The 18,930-nt window shown below is 44.3% G+C and overlaps 1 protein-coding gene across 6 annotated transcripts in view; it reads right to left on the bottom strand.

Moving 5' to 3' along the window:
• Positions 1-5,873: 5,873 nt before the first annotated feature.
• The window catches only part of syne2a (spectrin repeat containing, nuclear envelope 2a), a 35,058-nt gene continuing 22,001 nt past the window's right edge, over positions 5,874-18,930 (bottom strand). For 3 of the 6 annotated variants that reach the window (XM_086100239.1, XM_086100241.1, XM_086100240.1), the window contains exons 48-67: positions 18,669-18,776; positions 17,963-18,118; positions 15,619-15,777; positions 15,021-15,187; positions 12,635-12,797; positions 12,242-12,432; positions 11,907-12,057; positions 11,615-11,797; positions 11,388-11,525; positions 10,903-11,094; positions 10,524-10,791; positions 10,431-10,451; positions 10,005-10,129; positions 9,705-9,846; positions 9,411-9,634; positions 8,788-8,964; positions 8,386-8,514; positions 7,748-7,939; positions 7,565-7,650; positions 5,874-7,468 (exon numbers count right to left, since the gene is read on the bottom strand). In XM_086100239.1, coding sequence (XP_085956365.1) covers positions 7,261-7,468; positions 7,565-7,650; positions 7,748-7,939; positions 8,386-8,514; positions 8,788-8,964; positions 9,411-9,634; positions 9,705-9,846; positions 10,005-10,129; positions 10,431-10,451; positions 10,524-10,791; positions 10,903-11,094; positions 11,388-11,525; positions 11,615-11,797; positions 11,907-12,057; positions 12,242-12,432; positions 12,635-12,797; positions 15,021-15,187; positions 15,619-15,777; positions 17,963-18,118; positions 18,669-18,776 — 3,180 coding nt within the window. In that variant the 3' untranslated portion in view covers positions 5,874-7,260. The remainder of the gene's footprint in view (positions 7,469-7,564; positions 7,651-7,747; positions 7,940-8,385; positions 8,515-8,787; positions 8,965-9,410; positions 9,635-9,704; positions 9,847-10,004; positions 10,130-10,430; positions 10,452-10,523; positions 10,792-10,902; positions 11,095-11,387; positions 11,526-11,614; positions 11,798-11,906; positions 12,058-12,241; positions 12,433-12,634; positions 12,798-15,020; positions 15,188-15,618; positions 15,778-17,962; positions 18,119-18,668; positions 18,777-18,930) is intronic. The other 3 variants (XM_086100242.1, XM_086100244.1, XM_086100243.1) reach the window with 3 other exon arrangements.

Here is an 18,930-nt window from a genome sequence, read left to right as displayed (position 1 = left end):
TGTGGAGGTATACACGCCAGTGTTTGGTCCAGGCAACCCCGGTTCAAATCCCGCTCAGTTATGTGTGAAAATACAATACTTAGTTCCTTTTTCCTGGAAACCCTCGAAAGTGTATGTCAAATACGCCTATAGTGCAGAACAAGTCACAGTAACTGGTGGTGTAGAGGTATACACGCCAGCATTTGGTCCAGGCAACCCCGGTTCAAACCAAGCTCAATTATGTGTGGAAATACAACACTTAGTTCCTTTTTCCTGGAAACCCTCGAAAGTGCATGTCAAATACGCCTATAGTGCAGAACAAGTCACTGTCACTGGTAGTGTAGAGGTATACCTGCCGGTGTTCGGTCCAGGCAACCCCGCTCAGTTATGTGTGAAAATACAACACATACTTTTTCCTGGCAACCCTCGAAAGTGCATGCCAAATACGCCTATAGTAAGACGTTTTTAGCCCGAAAAAAACGACACAGTATAGTAAGGCGTTTTTGGCCCGAAAAAAAACGACATACTATAGTAAGGCGTTTTTGGCCCGAAAAAAACGACGTAGTATAGTAAGGCGTTTTTAGCCCAAAAAAACGACATAGTATAGTAAGGTGTTTTTGGCCCGAAAAAAACGACATAGTATATATAGTAAGGCGTTTTTAGCCCGAAAAAAACGACATACTATTGTAAGACGTTTTTAGCCAGAAAAAAACGACCATGTATAGTAAGGCGTTTTTGGCCCGAAAAAAACGACAGTATAGTAAGGCGTTTTTAGCCCGAAAAAAATGACATACTATAGTAAGGCGTTTTTGGGCCGAAAAAAACGACATAGTATAGTAAGGCGTTTTTAGCCCGAAAAAAACTACCATGTATAGTAAGGCATTTTTGGCCCGAAAAAAACGACATACTATAGTAAGGCGTTTTTGGCCCGAAAAAAACGACATAGTATAGTAAGGCGTTTTTAGCCCGAAAAAAACGACATACTATAGTAAGGCGTTTTTGGGCGGAAAAAAACTACATAGTATAGTAAGGCGTTTTTAGCCCGAAAAAAACAACCATGTATAGTAAGGTGTTTTCGGCCCGAAAAAAACGACATAGTATAGTAAGGTGTTTTTAGCCCGAAAAAAACTACATAGTATAGTAAGGCGTTTTTAGCCCGAAAAAAACAACCATGTATAGTAAGGTGTTTTTGGCCCGAAAAAAACGACCATGTATAGTAAGGCATTTTTGGCCCGAAAAAAACGACATAGTATATATAGTAAGGTGTTTTTAGCCCGAAAAAAAACGACATACTATAGTAGGACGTTTTTAGCCCGAAAAAACGACATAGTATAGTAAGGCGTTTTTAGCCCGAAAAAAACGACCATGTATAGTAAGGCGTTTTTAGCCCGAAAAAAACGACATAGTATAGTAAGGCCTTTTTGGCCCGAAAAAAACAACCATGTATAGTAAGGCATTTTTGGCCCGAAAAAAAACGACATAGTATAGTAAGGCGTTTTTGGCCCGAAAAAAACGACATACTATAGTAAGGCGTTTTTAGCCCAAAAAAAACGACATACTATAGTAAGGCGTTTTTTGCCAAAAAAAACGACATAGTATAGTAAGGCGTTTTTAGCCCGAAAAAAACAACCATGTATAGTAAGGCATTTTTGGCCCGAAAAAAACGACATAGTATAGTAAGGCGTTTTTAGCCCGAAAAAACCCACCATGTATAGTAAGGCGTTTTTGGCCCGAAAAAAATGACATACTATATAGTAAGGCGTTTTTGGGCCGAAAAAAATGACATAGTATAGTAAGGCGTTTTTAGCCCGAAAAAAACGACATACTATAGTAAGGCGTTTTTGGGCCGAAAAAAACGACATAGTATAGTAAGCCGTTTTTGGGCGGAAAAAAACGACAGTATAGTAAGGCGTTATTAGCCTGAAAAAAACGACATAGGCGTTTTTTTTACATTTAAGGCGTTTTTAGCCCGAAAAAAACAACCATGTATAATAAGGCGTTTTTAGCCCGAAAAAAACGACATACTATAGTAAGGCGTTTTTGGGCGGAAAAAAACTACATAGTATAGTAAGGCGTTTTTAGCCCGAAAAAAACAACCATGTATAGTAAGGTGTTTTCGGCCCGAAAAAAACGACATAGTATAGTAAGGCGTTTTTAGCCCGAAAAAAACTACATAGTATAGTAAGGCGTTTTTAGCCCGAAAAAAACAACCATGTATAGTAAGGTGTTTTTGGCCCGAAAAAAACGACCATGTATAGTAAGGCATTTTTGGCCCGAAAAAAACGACATAGTATATATAGTAAGGTGTTTTTAGCCCGAAAAAAAACGACATACTATAGTAGGACGTTTTTAGCCCGAAAAAACGACATAGTATAGTAAGGCGTTTTTAGCCCGAAAAAAACGACCATGTATAGTAAGGCGTTTTTAGCCCGAAAAAAACGACATAGTATAGTAAGGCCTTTTTGGCCCGAAAAAAACAACCATGTATAGTAAGGCGTTTTTAGCCCAAAAAAAACGACATACTATAGTAAGGCGTTTTTTGCCAAAAAAAACGACATAGTATAGTAAGGCGTTTTTAGCCCGAAAAAAACAACCATGTATAGTAAGGCATTTTTGGCCCGAAAAAAACGACCATGTATAGTAAGGCGTTTTTAGCCCGAAAAAAACGACATACTATAGTAAGGCGTTTTTGGGCCGAAAAAAACGACATAGTATAGTAAGCCGTTTTTGGGCGGAAAAAAACGACAGTATAGTAAGGCGTTATTAGCCTGAAAAAAACGACATAGTATAGTAAGGCGTTTTTAGCCCGAAAAAAACAACCATGTATAATAAGGCGTTTTTAGCCCGAAAAAAACGACATACTATAGTAAGGCGTTATTAGCCCGAAAAAAACGACATACTATAGTAAGCCGTTTTTGGGCGGAAAAATACGACATAGTATAGTAAGGCGTCTTTAGCCCGAAAAAAACCAACCATGTATAGTAAGGCGTTTTTGGCCCGAAAAAAACGACATACTATAGTAAGGCGTTTTTAGCCCAAAAAAAACGACATACTATAGTAAGGCGTTTTTAGCCAAAAAAAACGACATAGTATAGTAAGGCGTTTTTAGCCCGAAAAAAACAACCATGTATAGTAAGGCATTTTTGGCCCGAAAAAAACGACATAGTATAGTAAGGCGTTTTTAGCCCGAAAAAACCGACCATGTAGTAAGGCGTTTTTGGCCCGAAAAAAATGACATACTATATAGTAAGGCGTTTTTGGGCCGAAAAAAATGACATAGTATAGTAAGGCGTTTTTAGCCCGAAAAAAACGACATACTATAGTAAGGCGTTTTTGGGCCGAAAAAAACGACATAGTATATAAGTAAGCCGTTTTTGGGCGGAAAAAAACGACAGTATAGTAAGGTGTTATTAGCCTGAAAAAAACGACATAGTATAGTAAGGCGTTTTTAGCCCGAAAAAAACAACCATGTATAATAAGGCGTTTTTAGCCCGAAAAAAACGACATACTATAGTAAGGCGTTTTTGGGCCGAAAAAAAACGACATAGCATAGTAAGGCGTTTTTAGCCCGAAAAAAAACGACCATGTATATAAGGCGTTTTTGGCCCGAAAAAAACGACATAAAATAGTAAGGTGTTTTTAGCCCGAAAAAAACGACATACTATAGTAAGGCGTTTTTAGCAAAAAAAACCCCACATAGTATAGTAAGGTTTTTTTAGCCGGAAAAAAACGACCATGTATAGTAAGGCGTTTTTGGCCCGAAAAAAACGACATAGTATAGTAAGGCGTTTTTGGCCCGAAAAAAACAACCAGGTATAGTAAGGCGTTTTTGGCCCGAAAAAAACGACATAGTATAGTAAGGCGTTTTTAGCCCGAAAAAAACGACCATTTATATAAGCCGTTTTTGGCCCGAAAAAAACGACATAGTATAGTAAGGCGTTTTTAGCCCGAAAAAAACGACATACTATAGTAAGGCGTTTTTGGGCCGAAAAAAACGACATAGTATAGTAAGACGTTTTTAGCCCGAAAAAAGCAACCATGTATATAGTAAGGCGTTTTTGGCCCGAAAAAACGACATACTATAGTAAGGCGTTTTTGGGCCGAAAAAAACGACATAGTATAGTAAGGCGTTTTTAGCCCGAAAAAAACCACCATGTACAGTAAAGTGGTTTTGGCCCGAAAAAAACGACCATGTATAGTAAGGCGTTTTTGGCCCGAAAAAAACGACATACTATAGTAAGGCGTTTTTAGCCCGAAAAAAACGACATACTATAGTAAGGCGTTTTTGGGCCGAAAAAAACGACATAGTATAGTAAGGCGTTTTTAGCCCGAAAAAAACAACCAGGTATAGTAAGGCGTTTTTGGCCCGAAAAAAACGACATAGTATAGTAAGGCGTTTTTAGCCCGAAAAAAACAACCAGGTATAGTAAGGCGTTTTTGGCCCGAAAAAAACGACATAGTATAGTAAGGCGTTTTTGGGCCGAAAAAAACGACTATGTATAGTAAGGCGTTTTTGGCTCGAAAAAAACGACATAGTATAGTAAGGCGTTTTTAGCCCGAAAAAAACGACATACTATAGTAAGGCGTTTTTGGGCCGAAAAAAACGACATAGTATAGTAAGGCGTTTTTAGCCCGAAAAAAACAACCAGGTATAGTAAGGCGTTTTTGGGCCGAAAAAAACGACATAGTATAGTAAGGCGTTTTTAGCCCGAAAAAAACAACCAGGTATAGTAAGGCGTTTTTGGCCCGAAAAAAATGACATACTATATAGTAAGGCGTTTTTGGGCCGAAAAAAACGACTATGTATAGTAAGGCGTTTTTGGCTCGAAAAAAACGACATAGTATAGTAAGGCGTTTTTAGCCCGAAAAAAACGACATACTATAGTAAGGCGTTTTTGGGCCGAAAAAAACTACATAGTATAGTAAGGCGTTTTTAGCCCGAAAAAAAACACCATGTACAGTAAGGTGTTTTTGGCCCGAAAAAAACGACAGTATAGTATGTCGTTGTTTTTTTTAGGCAAAAAACGACTTACTATATATGGTCGGTTTTTTCGGCTAAAAATGCCTTACAATACATGGTCGTTTTTTTCGACAAAAAACGCCTTACTTAGATGGTCATTTTTTTTCGGCAAAAAACGCCTCACTATACATGGACGTTTTTTTTCGGCTAATAACGCCTTACTATCCATGCTCGTTTTTTTTTTTTTTTTTCGGCGAAACACTGCTTACTCTACATTGTGGTTTCGGAGGGGAAAATATGCCTTCCTATACTTGGTCGTTGAAAAGCGCCTCACAATTTATGGTCTTAAATCAGGCGTTTTTTTTCTTCAATGACCATGGATAATAAGGCGGGTTTTTTCCCCCGAAACGACCATATGTAGTAAGGTGCAGTACCGCAAGTTGACACAGTGTCTTTCTGACACATAGTCTTCAGTGTTAAGTACAATCAAAATTTACACTTGTTGGATTAGGAAACACACATGGAAAGGCCAGAGCCGGGATCGAACCAGCCCTCCTCTTAACGACTTTGTCGCTACTTTACTTGAACAGGGTTCCCACTCTTCCACTTAATTTTTATTTATGGACCTTTTAATGACTTTTGTGGACCAATATAGCCATTTTTAAGGACTTTTTCTCCATTCAGCGGGGATTTCACGGTGGATTTAATGCCCGCTCAGCAATACATGGGCTGAACAGAAAGCCACATATCACTGAGCTGGTGTTCAAATCATTGCTGCCAAAGGAAGGGCACATCTTTATTTTTAGGAGTGTTCACTTAACCCTTTGACATATACTATATGTCAAATTTTCACTTTGCTACTTGTATCGCAGGTAGGAAAATGAAAAAAAACAACATTTTTAATTAATTCTCAAATAAACCACACAAAGAAAAATTTAAATTGAGAAAATATAAAACTTCAATTTATTTTAGAATAAACACAACTCTAAGAACCGAGCGAATGGTCATATGGGTCACATGGACAGGGTTTAGAAAAATCTGGTTTCACTAACAGTAGTACTGATTGCCCATCTTAGCAGTATCCAGTATACCTGAACAGTTGAAACACATGTCAGAAGTCTAAATCCCAAATGGTCCAACCCTATTATTTTCCCTCATATCACCTTCAATGATCAGACATGTTTAATAATGACAAATATGAAACTGATACGACAATTAGGGAATAGCAGACAGTGACTTAGTTTTCTCCTCAATCTCTTTTGCAAGTTCTTGGCGATCAATTTTATTCTGTTTTGCTGTTTGCCTCAATGCATTTGACTTGACCAGGAGGCTATGACAAGTTTTACCTCTCACGGAGATGCCCTTCTTGCACACTCGGCAGTAGGCCGATGTATAATCGCCAGCAATTTTTCCGACCCAAACACGGAACTCCGGCTTCTCTAGCCACGCCACTTGAAAATAGCATTGTCCCGGAATATTTGTAGCGACGCCACTCGAGCGAAGCGCGCCTCAGCAGTCGAAAATCCTGTGTGAGTCCGCGCGAACATGTACGCACGCGCACGTCCTTTGGTTTCAACCAAGCAACCGACGTCACAAATCAAATACACTTTGATCTACGACAACAAAAAGCTAGCCTAGCCCAAACAACAGCTAAGTTTAGCTGATGCACACGGCACACACAGCAGAGAGCAGCGGATTATTGACTGCTGAGGCGCGCTTAGCTCGAGTGGCGTTGCTACATATTTGTCTGTCACTTGTTGAGATCGATAAATTCGATGAATAGATTTTTCCAGAAAATACGGTAATTGTTTGATGAGCCGGCAACCAAACCATCCATTCACTGCCCCAGGATGGCGTCAGTCTATTGTTGTTTGCCGGAATGACCTGAAGTGATCACATGATCATCGTCGGAACTAATCGGAGACGGCGAAAAAGCAGAGCGGGTACCAGGTCCTGCATGTTCCGACAAAACTATGAATTGGAAGGGTGGGGAAAATGACATACACAAATGAAATGAACACCGCAGGTTAATTTTTATGGATTTTAGAAGATTTCCCTGAAAATTATGGACAATTAAGAACATCATTTTACAACTTATTTTTTAAATGATTTTTATGAACTTTATGGACCCGTACGAACGCTGTTGAATGCACTTCATGGTAATTGTCACAAAAATGACCAGCGCTCGGAAAAAAAGGGAATTGTATTTATTCGTTCTCGTCTTAAAGTTTTTCAACTTTGTTGTTGTGAAAGCGCTATATAAATCTGCATGTATTGTATTGTATTGTATTAAACCCCCCGCACCTGTGCTCAAGTCTTACTCAAGTGGGCGGGGGTCCGTTTGTGTAATGTAACATGGGATGAAAAGAGCGGGCAAAGTTGTTGGCAACAGTGCAGCTCGAGTCTCTCTCCGACTGGGGAACCAAACACGGGAGGAGCAGCAAGAACAGCAGGAGGAGGTGAAATGGGACGGCAGCCCACAGGACCCGACAGAAGAAGGAGCGCGGTGGGGATGAGTCTCTCCTCCCTCTGGGTGGCACACACACGCACAGACAAAATATACTCAAACATTCTTTCTATGTCCATTGTTGATTCAAACCTCTCTTCTTCATATTGAGTAAATACTTTTGAGTGGAAGGCGACTCCTTTGTTCGGGTGATGTGCTGAGATGAATCCAAAGGGACATTTTGACCTTTGTAAGTGTTGCAGTCCTGCATTTGAAAAGATAAAGAATGTCAGATTTGGGAAGAACTCACCATTTTGATATCCATCTCGGAGAGGTCAGAATAAATCAAACTGCGCATTTACTAGACGTTGATGCAGGAGGTTCAGGTCCTCGCTCACGTCCTTCAAGAGTAACTTCAATTTGGTGGCCGTCACGTGGAGCTTCTCCTGGGCCTCGTGGCTCCCCTCACCCCCGTCCTCTGGCTGGAGTTGAGACCACAGGGTGTGGAGCGAAGCCTGCTGGCTCCGCCTCTCCAGGAGCTCCTCCAGCAGGGCCTGAACAGGCGCACGGGTTCAACCACAGCTGACCAAAATTGAGGGCGCCTGAAGCTGGACTACGCCGTGTCTCAACATGCGTAACGCAAGGGGTCAAGTTTTACAACGGGACACCATGTTCATCCCCCATTTTTATCATTTGACTCTCTTGTACAGTATTTTAACATCACGTGGGGGGGGGGGGGGGGGTTCCTGTGTTCCACTACTTCAAGGGCGGCATCCTGCCCAAAATAAATACAACGGCCCCAAATTTCATTTTATGGTCAGAAGCAGAATCCAAACTAACAATCTACCGCATGTCAATGGAATGCAAATTTCCATTCACCGTTCTTGACCCAATTTCACAATTTTATGACCTTCACAAAGTCCAATCTTTCGGCTTCCCAAATGTGAGGAGCCACTCACTGCACTTATTACAAAGTCAGCTGAATGCACACCGAGCTTACAGTGAGGGAGCGATGCTGCCGTTTCAGAATTTGAAGAGGTGTCTCCGGATCTCTGATGTCGACCGCGTCGCGTTTCTTCTCGGCGCGCGCCAGCCACAGCAGCAGGGAATGGAGGCTCTCATCAAACTCCTGTACGGTAGACGGCTTGACGTTAGCGCTTCCAAGGAGGGTGTGTTCTCAGACACGTCTGTTGGTTTGTTTTTCTCTTTTGCATAATATCCACCCAAATAACTAACAAATAACATTGTGTTCAAAGTGGCACTGAGAATACACTTTTTGCTGGAAACACTTAACACATATCCGAATCATTGAAAAGGCCCACGAAAAAGGAGTCGCTCGTCAGTGACCGAGCGACTATTAAAATAAGATCTTCACTGGGCAGTAATTTCGATTTCTTCTAACCTGGCAGCGCATCAGAGTCCTTCTCAAACTGGTTTCCCACTGATGAAGAAGCGTTGAAGCTCGGCTCCAGGCTTGGTTCAAATCGACGAGCTTCTCCTGCTGCTCTGGGACTTGCAGAGCGCGCAGGTTGACTGACAGCATGATAGGCTTGTAGTGTGTAAACATCTCCTTCATCTCCTGAAAAGGGATATGCACGCAAAATAATTTTCAAGAATCGCCAATGCTCAAATTTATGATTGCCTTCACAGTCGAGTGTGTCAAAAATATCGCATTGACCGCCATTGTTGGTTGGGAGTTGGGAGCAGGAATATATTTATCATTCAGCCCTACAAGCCGGTGCAAACTGTAGGCCAGTCCCAAGACCGGCTCAGCGCAGCGGCTGGAGTGAGGACGCCCATCTGTCTTGAAACTATGCCAAACAATTACCGTATTAGCGTTCATCCTAAGAATTCCATACCGTGTCAGAGGAGCGCATATTATGGATTGCAGAAGCCAGTGCGCTCCAGAATGCGCTTGGACAAACAAAACCCAAAGATGGCAAATTAACAATTCAACAGTAGCGCAGGTCCGTATTTTTCATGATGCTGCACTTGTGATTATTTTGTTGAGGGCATGCCCGTTACCTTCATCTCATTCGCTCTGGTTGCCATGTCAACAATCCTGTTGCTTGGATGCGACTGCTGGAGGCGGTCCAGTTCCGGATGAATGTTGTCTAACCAGGAAATGACCTCATCGAGGTCAGATGTGACATTGGGCGGATCCTGGGGGTCGGCGTCTTGCTCGTTCCCGGACTGAGCCTGCAGTAGTTCCCAGCGTTCAATCACCCCTGGGAGAGCAAACACATCAGCTGAGGGAGCCTCTCATGCAAGCAAATTCTCAACACATGCGTAAATCTTCCTTTTCTAAGCGCTGCTCACCTGACTGTTTGCCTGAGCCACCTGAGTTTGTCAAACCGATCTCTGGCTGCTCCTTATCATCATCATCATCATCATCATCCAGGATCAGACAAGCTCTTTTCATGTCATCAATTTTGTCACTGCACTGGGACATTTGATGCGACTGGAGATAAAATGATACACAATAAGTGCAATTGGGCATCGGCGGTTGTCCTGAGACCTCCATCCACAGCCTATTCGGTTTCCTTCAGTGCTCAGTGCTTTGCTTCCACATTAAACTGATTGGTTTGGATCTGGTGGGACGGTATTTGTGCAACGTACATGGACTAGCTTGACCGGCGTGCTGGTGAGGGCGGGTTGAACGTTGTGGTCGCCGGCGTCAGGTTCTTCATCTGCCGGTGATGGCCAGATTGGAGACTCGCAGGCAGCCATCAACCTGTCCGATACTGACACACAATAACTTATGGGGGGGGGGGGGTACATTTGTAGTCTTATGGGTGCGTTTGTCCGATCGGACTGAACGCTCATCAAACAAATGCAGTGAGGAAATCCCAAAATAAATTCTTTAGCCCCCCCCTACAGAATTTATTTAGTGATTTCCTTGCTTGATTTTCTGTTTTGATGTATTCTTTTTAATTTTCGTAGTTTCATTGAAGGAATCGTTAATTTACGTTTTTCGGAGGCGGTTATGAACGCCTCTCGAGTCGAACGGAAGAAGAGAAGGCACGGAGACGGACAAAGACGTACCTGTACAGGTAATTGTTGAGACTGTGAAAACCATTAAGTGTGCGTTTTAAAAAAAAACAACCGGACCAAGAGTTGAGTAAATGCGCTTTCTACCTGACAAAGCACTGAAGTAAATTCCCTCTTCCTTGTGTCTTTTGTCATCCTCGTCATCCTCGTGGGATGATGAGCCGCCAACATCCCCGGTGTGGTCCCACTCTAACGGCAGCGAGTCGACGCTCACCGGCGTCTCCCGCCCCGATTGCTCCAGCGGAAAGGCCAGCAAGTGGGAGGGTGTGGCCGGCAGGCTTCCTTGACCCCGCCCGAGCCAGGGCCGTCCGATCAGCTCCAAGCTCGACTCCATGAACACCTCTTCCGTGAACACCTGCGTCCAAAATCGATTTCTACAGTTCCCGTGATGCCGTCCGACAACCTAACCTTTGTCATTCCAAAGATGAAATACGACAATTTTGCAACTGATAAAAATGGGGCTCACCGGCGGCTGGCTGAGACGTTGATGGAAGCGAACCAGTCGGCTGAAAACCTCCTGACAGTAGGAATGAAGCTCCTCCAGTTCTTCTTCTATCAACGCGGCATCCTGCGGTGAACTCTTCTGGATGAGACTTTCTCCAAACACGATCAGCCCATCAATGCGCTCCGTGTTGAGGATGATCTCCTTCTGGAAACTCTGCACGAGCAAAGACCAATGAATAACGTCGCAGCCGAGACACCTCCGCATGAAACGTTTCCAAAGGCAAACGGGCCAGACATGTCATGTTTCAGGAATACCGAAGCAAGTCAAATCCTTTTAGGAGTTTGCGCCAAGCAAGTTCAAAGCCCTAAAACTAGTCAAGTCTAACTTGATACAAGCATGACTAGAGTCGTTCCATCACGTGACAACTAATGAGCCAAAAACAATTCTTTTGAAATTCTTTCCTCCCAAAATGGCATTTAGCACGGTGGTCCATCCACGGAACTCACACTAAGCCGTTGTATCTTGTGATGAACGTCGCTCTCAGAAAAATGCTCCACGTTGGTCAGCTGCAGATCCAGTTCCGTCAGCCACACCAACATGCTTTCCCGAGTGCCCTCAAATTCTTCTCGCTGACTGGTAAAATGCTGCAAGAAGGAGAGCGAAAGAGGAAGGATCGGATGAAGAGCCAGCTCATCTTCAGACTTTCGCCATCAGCTTTGGTCTAGACCCGTACCTTCAGTCTGCGGAGGACGGCAGCCACCCGCCGGTGCAGAACGTACCAGCGCCGGTTGCCCTCGTGGACCATGGCTTTCTGCTGGCCGGCACGGTCCGTACGGTTCTCGCGGGCCAGCCGGCGGTACTGGTTGTTGATGAGTTCTAACTGGGTCAGCCACTCATGCAACTGCCTTTGGAACCTCTGAAAGGTATTTGTTATGCAATGATGACGTTTTGCCCGAAACTGTTGATTCTAACGAGACCCAATTGGAAACGTTGCGTCAAACACACGAGTCCCCTCCTCAACTTGCCTCAAACTTCTTCAGCTCCTCCTTGGCAACAGCGTAAGGAACGTCTCCCGAGTTGGGGTTGGCGGCGGTCTTCTCCGCCGTCTTAAACCAATCCTCAAACTGCGAATAGTCCTCCAGGAACTTGCACCACAGTCTCCATGTTTCCTCAATCCTACATTGGATTAAAATAGCAGACAAAATAGAATGTCCAGATGGAACACTTGCTATCAATAGGAGCTCCTTTTACTTCAGAGTGACGTATTAATGGATTTTTTTTTTCTTCCAAACATTATTAAAAAACGTTTTTGTTGGTTTCTGCACTGACTGATTCAAAGGTGCCCTATTTGAGTTCCCACCTGAGTCGCCTGTCGAGAGACATGGCACAGATGGTCCTCCAGCGCTGGTCCAGGCTACGACTGGTTTCCTGCAGGGAGTCACTTTCCGCCTCAGCGGTGCCGGCGGCGTCTTCGTCCCTCAGCAAAAGGTCGCACAGGTTGAGGACCGAGGTGACGCCTTCCATATGCTGCTCGATGTCCCGTTGCAGCTCCTTGAATAAAGCAGACGTTGCTTCAGGCCCACCGACGCGCACACATTAGAAAGACCTCGACGGCCGCGTGGGCCAACCCCTTCCAAAATCAAACAATGGAGTGATCTCAATTTATGATTAATCTAAAAGATGGGCAAAGAATATGGTGTGTGTGTGTGTGTGTGTGTGTGTGTGTGTGTGTGTGTGTGTGTGTATGCGCTACCTGCTGCTCAGCCAGCCTTCTCTGTATCTCCTGGTGATGACAAACACTGTAGGTAATGGGCCTGGACAGTTCGGCCTCCACGCGTGAAAGCCACGATCGGAGGTTGCTCATGTTTTTGTCCAGTTGCTGCACTCTCAACAGAGTCTCCTTCAACTTTGTCACTCTAAACACACACACGCACGCACGCACGAAACTTCGAGTTTCCAGCTGTGTTGAATTCAAAATGTAATAGGTCAGATTTTACTGTGAGAAAAGAGATGGGAATAGAGAAAACTCCGCAAAATAGATTCCAAGAAAAAGAGTTTATTTTTAAGGGCTCAAGACTAATACGAATACAGCAGATAATGGATCATCTAACCTGGAATTTTAATGAGATTTTAAATTGTTGTTGCAATTAGATTGTCTTTTAATTTTCCTTATTTATTTAGTTGCCTCGAAAGATTGCTCACACGAGGAAAAAAAAAGGGCCAAAATAAGTTTGAAGTTTTTTTTTTTTTTTTGCTCCAGCCATGGGGCCTTCCAAGCTTTTTTTCCCTACAATCCATGACAAAAAGGTAAACATTTCAAGCAAGGAGGGATCTAAAAAAAAAAAAATAGCCGAAAAGGTCTTTCTAGTTAATTCTCAGGTGTTTATCATGAGATCCCCCACAGTCTCCATGGCAACAGACCCCCTGACTGCTGTCATGGTAACGCTTGGGACAATAGAAGCTCTCCCCTTGTGACTTTAAAAGCCTGAGGTGTGTCCCATTGGGGAGTTGAAGTTAATTCCACCCCCATTTGATCCTCTCCCTCCTGCTGAGGATCATCGAGGCCGGTCAGTGTGGAGATGGGGATGCTCTCAGTGCAAATAATGAATTAAAAAAAATAAAAAATTAAAAATCAAGCCTGAACGGTTCTGGCCTCAAGGAGGAAACGTTAACTGCAAATGGGCTCCACTTGTATAGTGTTTAACTTCAATAAATACGGATCGCTATGGATAGATGAGTGCACATCTTTTCAGTCCTCCCTCCCCCCGACCCCTCCACAAACACGCACACATCATAGGGTTGACATAATTTGCCATTTAAACTCATTCAGGAGTCGGTTAAACAAAGATCAGAGCTGTACACCCAGACCACACACTGCCTGGAGGTGACATTTCAGGCTTAAAACGGCATAGTCGCTGTAAATTCCCCTCCGCAGTCCACTAAATTGTTTCTCGCGCTCACTTGCCCTATCTAACTTTAGACAGCTCAACAAAAGCCAGAAGCTTAATGCGGGAGCTGAACAAAGACACAAAACCCCGGTCAGGGCTCCATCGGAGAAGGACAAGAGCGGAATGGGTGACAGGGGGTGGGGGGCCTGCAGGATCAAGTAAGGATATTTGGGTAGTGGACAAAAGTTTAACAGGAGGGCTTGAGCTGAGAGCTACTTGTTGAAAACAACGTTGCGTTAATGTACGCACACTAGATAGCTAGCTAGCTAGATAAAAAGCCTCAAATATCAGTACAAATTTTGCAGCATCCGATTGATTTACATTCTGCACAATGTTATCCAAGGATGAAATCAATTCAAATGCATTGAACGCGTATCAGTTTCAGAGCTGGCACTATTTGGACAGTGGAGGTCAGTGTTTCCAATCATGGTACCGATATTTTACCCTCTGTGTTGAACGAAGAGCCAAACATAAACAAACTGACATCGAGCATCTTAAAAAGAGACGAGGAGTATTTCTGGTTGGTTGTCGTCCATTTACAAGCCACCGAGTTCCTGCTTGGAAGCTCACGAGACAATGCCAAGGAATGTTTGGGCGACTTTCAGTTCCAAACAATGCGTCATTGTTGCCGTCCATATTTTGGCAAGGGTGTCCCCCTAGAATGCTCTCGTGGAATGGTGCTTTCGGGATCAACTGACATAATTGATGCTGACAGACCACTCCCCTTCTCCTAGCGCACCCTCCCCCCTGACGAAGCAGAGATGGAGGAGGGTAGTCGGTCAGGACATGAGGACATATGGCTCTGTCTGAGATTCGAGAAAAGTTTGTTTTGTTTTCTTCTTGTTGGCCGAGTGTGTAGAGCGATCGGGGGATTCAAGCAGCTGCTCCTGCACAACAATGTCTTGCGGGGGGCTCCTTTATGATTAGGGGGCGGGGCTTAACCTGCTTTGTGAACATTAGAAGTCATGGATTCCTGACAGCTGGAAAGCAGAGCGAGCAACAGCAGGGGGATAGGCTCAATTTAGAGCAATCGCCTATTAGGCAGGGTTTTTTTCTTTTTTTAGCCTTATTGAAATTTAGCCAGTTCTGGGAGGCGGTGCTGACCCAGCGAAATGAGCCATTAGGATTTTTACCCCATTGGAGTCATGCTATAGTGAACGTTGACTGCGCAGATTCAGGTTGAGTACTCACCTGGCCTCGATGTGGTTGAAGAGGTTGTGCCATCTCTGGTTAACCTCTTGCAGGGAAGCGCGCACCTGGGTCTGCTTGGCCTCATCGCTGGCTAAAAGCAGCTGCTCTCCAAGGTGCTTCAAGTGGCTTTTATTCTCACTGAACAAATTGATTTCCTCCATGCAATCCTAAAAAAAAAGGCAATATTAGAAAAAAATGTGTTCTTCCAAATCGCATTCGGTATGAACACTAGATGTGGACACAAATTTATTTGTGATTGAAATCCAATCACATTATCGAAAGATTGAACATGGCACGCACCATGATCAATGTTAATGGCAAATCTGACCTCATTTGCCCTTGCAAGTGATTATGCGTTGGCATAGCAAATTTTCTTTCATGAAATAACTCATCAAAAAAAAGCTTCTTGAAGGGGGCGTAGTAACCAAAAGACAGTTTAGCAAATAACAGAACCACAACTCTCCAAGTGTGCCAACTCCTTTCTCTCACCGTATCAAAGGTGACAGAGCCTTCAACTTCCGAAGGAATTATTTTGATGCGTACACCTCGTGATGAGACACCAAGGTACAAAAGGCTCTGTCCCGTCTCTCCCAATTACCTTTTTCAGCTTTTCCACCATTTCTTCGATGCTGAGATCCGCGCCGTGGCACACCTTGCTCTCCATCTGGGTGAGCCAATCGCAGAACTCTTTGTTTTTGTCATTGAAGATCGTCCAGGCGTTGAGGCGCTCAGCAATTTCCTGCTTGCGCGAGGTCACCTGGGAAAGTGAAACGTGAGGCTCGGAGTGCACGCGGCACACACACAGCTCAGAAAACACGTTGCTGTCAAATGTTTCAGGCGTAAACGTCACACGGAGACCTGGAGCGGTTTTACACCACCCGAACAAATATTGCCCCAACTCTGAAAGTGATTACATGGTAGAAGCATCGCGGTAACGCAGCTCAAAAATGGCGCGCAAATGATGAGAGGTGATGTCACCCAAGCAAAATGTCAAACCGATAACTTCACTCCAGGACTATAAATCACACTGATGGCGTGACAACAATCCCAACATCCTACGAAACGATGCCCCGTGGTGACTGTGCGTAGAATAGGGATGACATCATTGTAAAGCAAATGGATTTTTTTTTTCTTCTTTTGTGCGGCGATGCCACGACATCATTGCTGCGTCATTGCTTTTGTGTCTCTGATCTTTGATCTGTTTGCATACGCTATTTTGGAGTCACCACTTGGTCCCGCCTCCCCCTAGAAAAATGCAAGAAATGTCCGATTATGAACGCACATTTTGATTTTTGATGGAGATGACATCTGTTGATCAACAGCAATATCAGTCAGTTTGATTAAAATGATCGTGTTCCATTCCACGTGAATCATTTAATCATCAGTGGAATGGGGGAGGGGGAATCTTCAGAGTCTGGCTGATTAACAAGGTCCATTTTCCTCATGACAGCTGAAGGCCACGTAAACGTTGCATTGCAAAGCGGAGGTCAAAAGCAGGGTTTTTTTTTTTTTTTTAAAGGGACTACATTTTATCGTTAGGTGGCATTTATTTGGTTCAAACAAGCCCCGGTTGTGTTTTATCACACAATTTGTGGCTCTCCTGGACCCTTGACTACTAAGGAGGCATTCAGAGCCGCTGTCAGCCCTGCGAGGAGTCGATTCTTTCCAGTGACAACAATGGACGCTGCCCCCTGAATCACTTGAGCCCAGCCGGGCCATCTGGTTGTCGGAGCCATTCCAGTGCCCCCCCCCCCCCCCCCGACATGCAACCTGCAAACTCGATGGCGGGGACTTGTAAGGCTCTGAAGCGAGCCGCCCGGAGATCGCATGGTAATTGACAGACAGAAGTTCTTCAAATTCAATGCCGATTGCAGAAATGTAATGAGATTGCCGCGGCGCCGACCTCATTCAAAGCGAGCTCATCTTTAATTGCGGAAGTAAGACGGTAAACAAGTCCTTCAGATCTTTTGAAGACAAAACTTGGAACGGTGCGGATGGCCCACTACACCGTTTGGAGGTCTCAAGAGCACCAATCAGGAAAAGAAACCCCCGATAATTGGACAGCGTGTCCTGCTGCATCTGTGAATCCCGCTAACGGTTGCCAAGGTGCGGCAGGTGACGGCATCCATTTTCAAGTGGAGACCCAATTAGTGCCAGCGTAAATCATCGCGCAAGGATCTTTGTTCGTGGACGGGCTGACATAACGGTGGGTTTTTCAAGAACAAGAGCGTGTTTGTGTTTGAGCCAAAAGATTTAAATGTAGGAATTTGACCCCCGTGTTCAGACTGAAGGAGAGCAAGTTTCACTAAGGTTGCACGCACAGAATTAGAGACGCGCCACGTGACTAGTCAGCGAGCAGGTCGAGCTCGTTAAATGCTGAAAGCCGCGGTAAAAGTTTTGGATTGGACTGAAAAAATGGTCAGCATTTTTATTGTTGAAAGTTTCCCGGCAACCGTTTTAGAAAAACAAACAAACGTTTAAACTTTTATGCTAACCGGGGAATACATTAAATTGCCAGACGGCTTTTTGAATGAACCACAAAAAGTGGGCACTTAAATACTGAGAGGTGCCAGGGAAAAATAAAAAGTTAGGAGAGGCTTTCATTTTGATGCTGAAATCTGTCAGCCAACGGACGGGGCAGAAAAGTCGTCAAAAGTTTTCAGCCAACTTATTTTCAAAGATGTGATTGGACCAGGTAACAGAACTTTTTAGTTGCCGTCAGGACTAAAATCCTTCAACCAAACATTTTTGGGGGGTCCAAAACGGACAGTGCGGTCCAAGTGGATGAGCTGCAAAGAACAAAAAGTTGTTCTCCCTTCACACACATGAGCACTTATCACCCAAATGAGGGTGTGAGGGACACCCCTGGAATCAACTTTGCCCTCCTCCCGCACCAACACGACGGCGTGACGCTCACGTTTACTGTTGCCGTGCGTCCTCACCTTGGCGCAGAGTTCATCCCACTGGATATGAAGTTGCTCCAGCTGCTGTTCCAGCAGAGCGGAATCGGCCGCCGCCACGTACTGGGACAGGTCGGTCTTCATGGAGGCCACGTCTTTCAATCCACCGGCGAGACGTTGCAAAGAGAGGTCCGTCTTCTGCATCGCACAAAGGCGACAGACAGGAGACACACACACACGCGTGTAAAAACGGTCACCCGGCCATAAACGAGCTGTGTCTGCGCATTTTCTGGCTCCTGTTTGCTCCGGCCGTTCGGATTAAAAGGATGGGACAGGGGGAAGGGGGGGTTGGGGGGATAAAGGGGGAGGGGAGCAAAGCCATGAGGGCATTTAATAAGGAAAAGGGGGGTAAACTCAAAGTACTCTGCTCGAATGAGCAGTATAATGGAGGGAGCCTGAGCGGGGGGGGGGGCAAGGGGGGGGACTTTGCAGCTGTATACCACCACTTATCACTTTTTTAAATTATTATCAATCATAATTCAAGTTAAGAATAAGTTTGTGGAAATCAGAGTTCAATTTTCAGTTTCGTCACTCCTGCAGCCCTGTTCGGTAAACTCAACTATTAAGACCGAAAGCATTTGCAGTCGTCTGATCACACGTCAAATGTTTTGCTCAATTGCAAATCATGTGAATGGAAACGTACAATCTATTTTTCGACAAACGAATGCTGCTATTGCGGTATAATCACCCGAACGAGCGCTTCCACAGACGCATCAGTCGCCGCGGGCAGCGGCCTCTTCAGCTCATCCACTTCACACATTCTGGCCTTTATCTCGTCCTGACACCGCGACCAGTTCTAAGAGAAGCAGAAGTGGAGTGAATACAAATTATGACGTGCGATTAAAAGTGGATTTGTAGCATTTGCAAAAGACAAATCAAGCTCATTTCTATTTTCCTGACAAATGGCATTTCTATATGCTTTGCATTTTTCAGGAGCTACTGCGATGGAA

The sequence above is a fragment of the Hippocampus guttulatus genome, chromosome 20, assembly GCF_054856545.1.
Source record: "Hippocampus guttulatus isolate MCC_2025c chromosome 20, RoL_Hgut_1.0, whole genome shotgun sequence".
NCBI lineage: Eukaryota > Metazoa > Chordata > Actinopteri > Syngnathiformes > Syngnathidae > Hippocampus > Hippocampus guttulatus.
Note: the sequence above shows the minus strand (reverse complement) of the source record. Positions and strands in the feature narration are given on the sequence as shown.